Source organism: Urtica dioica, chromosome 8 (assembly GCF_054948205.1).
Source record: "Urtica dioica subsp. dioica isolate 48M chromosome 8, U.dioica_male_clone48M_v1_H2, whole genome shotgun sequence".
Taxonomy (NCBI): domain Eukaryota; kingdom Viridiplantae; phylum Streptophyta; class Magnoliopsida; order Rosales; family Urticaceae; genus Urtica; species Urtica dioica.
Window position 1 is genome coordinate 33,665,978 of NC_142763.1, and position 9,079 is coordinate 33,675,056.

At 36.4% G+C, this 9,079-nt stretch overlaps 1 protein-coding gene across 1 annotated transcript; it reads right to left on the bottom strand.

Moving 5' to 3' along the window:
- Nucleotides 1-2,914: 2,914 nt before the first annotated feature.
- On the bottom strand, nt 2,915-5,099 carry LOC149389384 (tubulin-tyrosine ligase). Its single transcript, XM_089624013.1, has 2 exons — nt 4,504-5,099; nt 2,915-3,361 (listed from the first exon to the last, which is right to left on the bottom strand). Exons 1-2 carry the CDS (start codon nt 4,827-4,829, stop codon nt 3,100-3,102), a joined length of 588 nt encoding a protein of 195 aa, XP_089480139.1. The 5' UTR covers nt 4,830-5,099; the 3' UTR covers nt 2,915-3,099.
- Nucleotides 5,100-9,079: the final 3,980 nt, after the last annotated feature.

Below are 9,079 nucleotides of genomic sequence, written 5' to 3' on the forward strand. Positions count from 1 at the left end.
AAAACAATTGCTTACCTCTTTGCTAATATCGATGTAGTTTTCTTGTGGATGCAGCTTATCGAATACACTAGTCACCATTTGTATATATTCGCTACGCATGTCAACATTGGGGTTGTATTGAAGCCTTGGATTTAGCTAATGAGCTGCTTCATGTAAGAGATGATGTAGCTGTTTCTTCCACCGTTCAGTCACAATGTCTATCACCCATTATTTTCCTTGAAGGTGAGACAAACGTGAAACCATCGACTCAAACACGTTGTACATCATTCCGAGAGTGGAAACCACCTCAATGTCCACGACACGTAGATCTGCGTACATCGGCTCATAAATGGAGCAAACTATGTCGAGAGAAGTCCAAAACGAGGCGTCCATGACCGTTTGCTCCACAACTTTACCGACGGCAGAATTATTGAGCTTGAACACTTCCCACGATTTTGATATGAACATGTTTTGCATCTGGACTCTGTTGCTGCGTATGCTTCTACATGCCAAGTAGTTCGTCGCGAATCGTGCCTTCCCAGGGCGAATAAGCTCAGTCGGGCAGAATTCCCTCATCGTTACTAACACGTTCAAGTGGTTGTAAATGAACTTTGTAATGTTACGAGCTTTCGCAACTGGTTCTGCAATAATAAGATGTTTTCCAATGTCCTCGAACACGAGGTCGATGCAATGTGCAGCGTACGACGTCCAATACACTTGGTACTTCTTCATCAACTCTTTCCCAGCTTTAACATAAGCCAAACCGTTATCATTAACAACTTGCACGACGTTGTGCACCCCAATTTCGTCTATGACGTCCTACAACACGCCATATATGTTGAGAATCTTTTATCTTATTCGACGCATCGATAGACTTCAAGAATACCGTACATCCAGCGGAGTATACCAATATGTTGAGAATACTCAACTTTGTGGTTCCAGTCCAACTGTCGGATATAATGGTACACCCATATTGTTCCCACGTAGGTACTTCTTGAAGTCGTCGACCTCCATCGGCAAGTACACGGAGGATATCTTAGGCGAGGGGATAGTTACACGGGGACCTGTACGACGATAACGGAAAACATTATATTTAAACTCGCCTGAACATAACTAGTTCTAAATTAAGCATTTAAAAAAATGTCTTACCCGATTCGACGACTCCAGCTATCATATTCTTGAAGTCATGATTTTACTTTGTTGAACGCGATGTTCGCGTGGATGAAAAACTTGCTAATTAGGTGGCCTACTAGTGTTTCCTTACGCGGATTCACCATCTTTGGAATCCTTTGCTGCTTCACACTTTCAGATTGATATAGAGATGGAGCCGAGGGGAGCACTGTCCCCGAGCCTCCACCGGACCCTCAAACCCCCTAGCAAATCATTCTGAGGCTTCTTCTTGACGGTTCTTATTGAATTGTCTGAACAACTCTTTTTCCGCTTCATCTTCTTCATTTGAATCTTCAAGATTTTGTGTCAACCTTCGACCGACGTTAATATCATAACTCTTCTTCTTCTGCCTCTTTTGGGAGCTTTGTAGAAGCAGTTCTCGGATCTCTTTTCAAACCTCGAGAGGAACTTTAGTGCATCCTCTCGCATTTTTATTGGGATCGTTACCACTCAAGTGGTATTTCATTCGAGTTATCCCGCTACCTTTCATTTGCAAATCACAAAAGTGGCACGTGAACCCGTTCGCATTCCCTTGGATGGGCATACAATACTTTCTTGCCCCTTCGTCGGCCATTTCTGTAAATAAAAAAAATCACAATCACAATCACAATCACAAGTTTTGATTCTCATTTTCATCTATCCTAATTTCAATATCATATATTCCGTCCACAATTATAAATTTCAATTCACACGCCGAAATATCCTAATTTCTATAATACCATAATTTCTAATTCACAACTTATTAATCAAAATCATAATTACAAGTTTTAATTTGCATTTTCTAAAATCACAATTTATCTATCCTAATTTCAATATCACATATTCCCGTCCACAATCATAAATTTCAATTACACGTCGGAATAACCTAATTTCTACAATACCATAATTTCTACACTAACCTCTGTTAAATAAAGATTTTGAAAATTTTCAACTCGCCGAAAAATTCGCCGGCCGCCATCAAAATGGGTGGCGGTCGCCTGAAAATTGAAAAAATTGCAGGAATCAATTACACGTCGGAATAACCTAATTTCTACAATACCATAATTTCTACGCTAACCTCTGTTAAATAAAGATTTTGAAAATTTTCAACTCGCCGAAAAATTCGCCGGCCGCCATCAAAATGGGTGGCGGTCGCCTGAAAATTGAAAAAATTGCAGGAACTTTAAAAAAAGTTGGGGATCTGACAGATAATCAAGTACTAATCTCAAATATGCACAAAATTTCAACAAAAGTCGAGTTAAATCTATCTAAAAATGAAAAATAAATCAAAAACATCACAAACTTAATTTTCGGAGCTTACCATGCAATCATGGTCGAGATATCGATGGTTATCGGCGTTCGTCCATAACATTTCTTCTAAATGCGGCGATTTTTGACGGAGATGAAGCTTCGTCGGTGATTATCGCCGATATGGCATAAATTCTCCGAGCGACTGACGATTTCAACCTGGTAAGATTTGGGCGATTTTTTCAAATTTTTTCCGATATATCGAATATATATAACTAAACAAAAATCGCGATATTTCCCGATTTTAAAACGATTTTTTATAAAACGATAATGTCTATTAGGGATATTTTACCGAATGTTCAAGAAAAAGAGATATCGGTGATAGATCCCTACATATCGCCGATATTTTGAGCATTGGGCGGAATACCCTTCTTTTTAGAAGTTCATTGCATTTCTGACTAAAACCGAATGGAGAGAAATATGATATATTCCAATATATATATAGGCACAGCACGACCAATTCCAGTCTTTCTAAATTGCATAAATTATATACCATCAATTCCACATCATCAATTATTCTTTGCATACCCTCCTTGCAATTCAACACCATCCATATTCCACATTGAACCACCTAGACCCAGATTACAAAAATAAAATTAAAAATCCTAAGTGAAAAATCAAACAAAAGTTTCTAATACAAAAAGGGTTAATTTCTTATGGCTCTCATACTTTCTCAAATCTGGCTTTTGATGGAACTAAATCACTCAAAGGAACAACACAGCTATCAGGGATGGTGTTGCCCTTGTCCCTGATCCCGATCGACTTGTAGTCATTATCGCCGTTTTTGTTGTTCTTGTCAAAATGATAAAAATTGTAAATCGATTGATCTAACGTTCCTTCCCTGTACACGAAAATAGCATCGTCTTCGTGCATGCGACGCAATTTCCGGTGTATGTTGTCGAGAGATCGCTGGAGCGGCATACCCCTAAAAATAAAATAAAAAAGTATTAATAAAAATTCACAATTAGACAAATTTGTTCAAAGATTTAAAAATTAAACAAAATTGTTGTAGTTAATATAAAAATGTGCAGCGAAGATGCTTGTAGTACAGAGGTACCATGTGTATGTCAGGTTTATTAAATATATATGTAGAGTGAAAAGAGTAAAATATATGAAGATATTTTGTTGAAATCAGCATAGTGCAGTGTGTGTTTCAGGGTAAAATATTGAATATTCAAAAAACCAAGTTGGATGCCCAGTAGCCAGAATCTAGGACTTCAAAGAGTTGAGACTTGGGAGGAAAGTAAAGTGACCAATTTTCTTCAAAACAAAATAAATTATATAAAAGATAAAACTCTAACTAAATATACATAATATAGAATATGGGCGAGAATAGACACAATATTTACCAAAATATACTTGAAAGTTTTTATTTTTTGTTCTTTGATCCGACAATTTGAATGTGACAGTGATATATTATTAGAGTTTGTGAGCAGAAAAAAATGTATTTTAAGGTTTTATCGAGTTTGACAAATTAGTCCTACTACAGTGAAATAATAACTGTATTAACTTTTTTTTTTTAAACTATAACTGTATTAACTATGATACAATAAAATTAACTCTAATTAGTGTAGTATTTCTCTATCAAACTGTTGATGTTCTTCTCACGACGGCCAATAATGATAACCATAATAATAAATAATTTAAAAGATATTATTAAATATAATTAATGCTATTACAAGTTTACAACACCTATGCTTAAAAAAAAAAAAAAAAAAAAAACCCCACAATCATCTGCTATTCTAAATTGATCAACCTTTGCTTAAACATATTATCTACCCCTCTCTCCTAAATTCAATGTATAATGTTGAATAACTTACAAGTCCGTGTAACTCCAAAAATAAAGCCCAAATATATCCTTGTTTTACTCCCAAATATCTCTCACCACCGAAAGAAAATCAAGAAAAACCCAAACTTCCATAGTGTGCATCACGCCAAATCCCCAATTACAAACTTTCCATCAAAATCAGCCTAGTCAAACGAACCTTACATTACATGTGGAAAAGTAATAAACGAAAAAGTAATAACAAATTAAATATATAAAAAATTAAAATCCGCTGTACAAACCTTATGTGGAAAAGATCGGAGAAATCGCTCATCCCGAGGTAAAAATCTACGGCGTCGATGAAGGCCCGATAGGTGTAGATATGGAGGCCGTCGACCCTCGGGTACGGTAATCGCGGCTTTGGCCTCCGTTCGCCGGCGCGTGAGCTCGCAGCCGCGAAGACGTACTCCTTCCACGCGCCGCCGTTCTCCACCGCCGGAGGTTGCCCGACGAAGCCCAGCGTCGCCATTATCGGCTCGAGCTCGTCGTGAGTCATTATCGGCTTGAACGTTCTCGTGTACCACATCGCCAGTTTCCTCATATAATCCTTCATCGAATCATAAGCCATGACCAAGAATGAAAGAAGATTTTGATTCTTCTTGCTCTTTCCTGTTTTCCTTTTTTTTCTCTTTTTCTTTTGTCTGTGTTTTACGTTTGATTTGGTTTGTTTGTTTGAACTTTGAAGAGAGAAAAAAGAGAGAAAAAAGGGAAGTGATTTGAGTCAGAGAGAGAGTGTGCGTGGGTTTTAGGAAAGCGTGGGGATTTGGGAACGGGGTTTTCGGGGGTGGAAAGTCGGAATGAGATTTTTGAGGGTGGGATTTGCAAATACTGTGAAAGTCGTAGCGATAAAATAGAAGTAACCGAAAATACTTGACAGGCTGTGCTGTGAAGAGAAGCGAGGAAAAGTCTTTGGCTGTGGATGATGTGTCGCCTTCTGAATGGTTGGGTTTTTTACTTGCTCACCAAGAAAAACGATTGTGTTGACTGAATTATGTTTGGAGTTTGGACCTCCAACTTTATTTACTACAGAATCAAAAGTTAATTGTTTTAAAAAGTGTGTAAATCATATTATTTTCCATAAAAAAAAAAAAAAAAAAAAAAAAATCATTCTATTTATAACTTACAAGATATTTGTCGGCCCGATTTAACAATTTTTTGGGCATAAAATAGGTAAGAATTATCCTAAAATGAGGTAATAATCTAGTGTATGTACTATTGGGCTCGTGGAAAGAAGCGGTAATTCATTTTTAATGCTCATGGAATTCTGTGTTTGATTGGAAAAAAAAATAGGTTATTTTTAGTGTTGATTGTAATTCAACTCTTCAGGGAAAGGAAATTTATATTCCATTGGCGAAAATTTTCATAAAAAAAATTAAAATAAATACTTTTATAAAAAGATTAAAATAATGTAGTGCTTTTTTTAAAAAAAATAAGGACTAAAATATAAAAGTGAGAAAATAAAGAATAATTTAATGAAAACTGTCACCCTAAAACCTCTACGAGATCGGTAGAGGAAATAGTACATTTGTTTGTATTCATAATTATTCAAAATTATAAATACATATTTAACTGTCAAGTTTTATGTTTGAAAGATCCAAATCGAAATCATCCACGAGATCGAAGTTAACAAATGTCTCTTGAACTCGTTTATCATGTAGAATCCAATCTATTTCCACATTTAATGCCTCCACCATTTCAGAAACTAGACAACATCTTCAATCATCGATAGTGCGACTAGAGCTACTAAATGCGGCCTCGGATGAAATAGTCGAGCGTTGTATCGAGAGTATGTCACGAGCTATTCTTGACAAGATGGGAAACATGTTTTTGTGTTACCTCCACCACGCTAGGACAGCAAGTGTATCTTGTTGCATGAAAATAAATCGGGACATATTGCATAGTACCAGTGCGATCTCCTCGTTGTTGGTCGAATCTTAAGATGTTCTTGGGGAAGTTGGTAATAGACTTGGAGATCTATGCACAACTCGTGCGTGTCGATAGAGTTGTTTGAAACATGCATGTGCATGTTTATTGGTTACGTGGTGGGGTCGGCTCAGGCTGTGGTCCAATCCTCAATTGATGGGTCCTGAAAAAATAATAAAAGCCTTCCACGACTCTGGCGTGATCACTTAAAATGTAATCTTTACTAAATATTACAAAATGTCCATATACCCATCAATTTGATTCGGTTGTGTAAAATGCACCCAAAGCCGTATAAAAAAAGAATTTTTTCTTGAACCCCAATTGATATGATAAGGGCAGCGTCTAAACCAAGACATGTCAACGAGTCAATTCCAAATACAAGAGTTCAAAAATTCAATGAAGACTTTCATGGTTTAAGCCAAGATGAATGGAAACAGTATAAATCTTAGCATGGGCTGATCTACGCTTCCAGAAGCAAAATGGTTAATTCATCATCTAAGCAATTGAAGAGATGGTTAAGAAGCCAAAAACGTTTTATTCTTCATTAGATTATAAATGTGCATGACTTTTTGGGATTCTTATGAAGTTTCACCTTAAATTGGTATCTTTTAGTTGGCTGAAACAATTGGTAATTGATTATTTTTTTATTAGTAGGCTGAATTCAAAATGTTGTATTTATTGGGTTTAAGAGGTGTCATTATGTGGTCTGATTACTTAGGGGGTTATAATTTTGTTTTTCATTGTGTTAATGGGTTTAAATGAGGCTTTTGGTTTTCCTAGCATGAAGGGTTGTTTCATGCCTATAAATTCATCTTCATTTTAATGAGAAAGGATCTAGATTTTGATAAAAAAAAAAAAAAAAAATGAGAGTCTTCTCTTGAGTTCTATATGAACTTTTATCGAACTTATCAAGAAGAGTCTTGTGGCGTTCAAACTGACTTATCAATCGATCTTTCGCATCCGATTGTGGCGTCATTCAATCCCCGACTTATCAAACGATCTTTCACCATTGTTTGTGGCATCTTCATTATTCCAAGATTCGCGTCTCCATAGGCGTTGGGTCGCGGAGTCACCAAACTTGTGGAGAAAACGATCCTTCCACTGGAAATCGTGTTCCTCGCAACGAGCATCGCGTCATTTGGTATCAGAGTGCAGAACTCTCCCAGGTTTTTATGAGTGATTATTGATAGTTTTATTTAAATAAAATGGATTTTGATAAGCTTTTGAGTGAAATGAAGGATATGGTTTCAAAAGAAACGAGAAAGCTTGTGAAGAGATTAGATCAAGTTGAAGAAAAATTACAACCAAGAAGTCTGATTCAAAAGAAAAGGAGGTCAGCGTGGATTTTTTTGATGGAAAACATCTACACCATGTTGGAACAACCGACTGAACAAGAAGATAAGGAAGAACGTGTTCAGCGTGTTGAAGTTGTTAAAGAAATGAAAAAGCCCACGGAGAAGGATTATGTGACTACGCTGAATGAAGAGCCTATTAGAGTAAACTTAGAAGGTAATGATTTTGAAGAGAACAAGAGCCTGGAGGATGAAGTAATTTCCTCTCAATCAAAGGAGTTCAAGATATCCCCAATCGCTGCAAACAACATGCAAGATTCGAGGACAAATCTTTTCCAAGAGAGAGAGTATGATATGATAAGGGCAGCGTCTAAACCAAGACATGTCAATGAGCCAATTCCAAATACAAGAGTTCAAGACTTCAATGAAGACTTTCATGGTTTAAGCCAAGATGAATGGAAAAAGTATAAATCTTGGCATGGGCTGATCTACACTTCAAGAAGCAAAATGGTTAATTCATCATCTAAGCAATTGAAGCGATAGTTAAGAAGCCAAAAACGTTTTATTCTTCATTAGATTGTAAATGTGCATGACTTTTTGGGATTCTTATGAAGTTTCACCTTAAATTGGTATCTTTTAGTTGGCTGAAACAATTGGTAATTGTTTATTTTCGTTTTATTAGTAGGCTAAATTCAAAATGGTTTATTTATTGGGTTTAAGAGGTGTCATTATGTGGTCTGATTACTTAGGGGGTTATAATTTCGTTTTTCATTGTGTTAATGGGTTTAAATGAGGCTTTTGGTTTTCCTAGCATGAAGAGTTGTTTCATGCCTATAAATTCATCTTCATTTTAATGAGAAAGGATCCAGATTTTGATCAAAAAATGAGAGTCTTCTCTTGAGTTCTATGTGAACTTTTATCGAACTTATCAAGACGAGTCTTGTGGCGTTCAAACTGACTTATCAATCGGTCTTTCGCATTCGATTGTAGCGTCATTCAATCCCCGACTTATCAAACGATCTTTCACCATTGTTTGTGGCGTCTTCATTCCAAGGTTCGCGTCTCTATAGGCGTTGGGTCGCGGAGTCACCAAACTTGTGGAGAAAACGATCCTTCCGCTGGAAATCGTGTTCCTCGCAACGAGCATCGCGTCACCAATACTTTTTATATTTTGCTTTCATGGCTCTAATGCATTGATGAAAATGGGAAATTGGTTGATATCATGAAAATGTTGTGCTATTTTTGTTATAATGTGAATTGCTAAATGCGAAGTAGGTGTATACACATATGATAATGCACAAATTTCATCATAGAAAATGTGAAGACACTCACAAAAAACTTTAGCCATAGCAATATCGTTCTCTTTTATATTAACATTACCCATACCGTTGACAAATGATACTATGACCTCGTCATAACCCAGAGAAAAGAAGTTCATCGACATTAAGTACGTTGAATTCCACCTAATTCTGTTGTCAAGATGGAAAGGATCTCTTATTTAGGTCATTTAGTAAAAAAAAAAAAAAAAACTCATCTTCATGTCGTCTACCCTAAAGTTGGAACTATTGACCCATGCAATGGCGTCCCTAATTTTCATGATGGA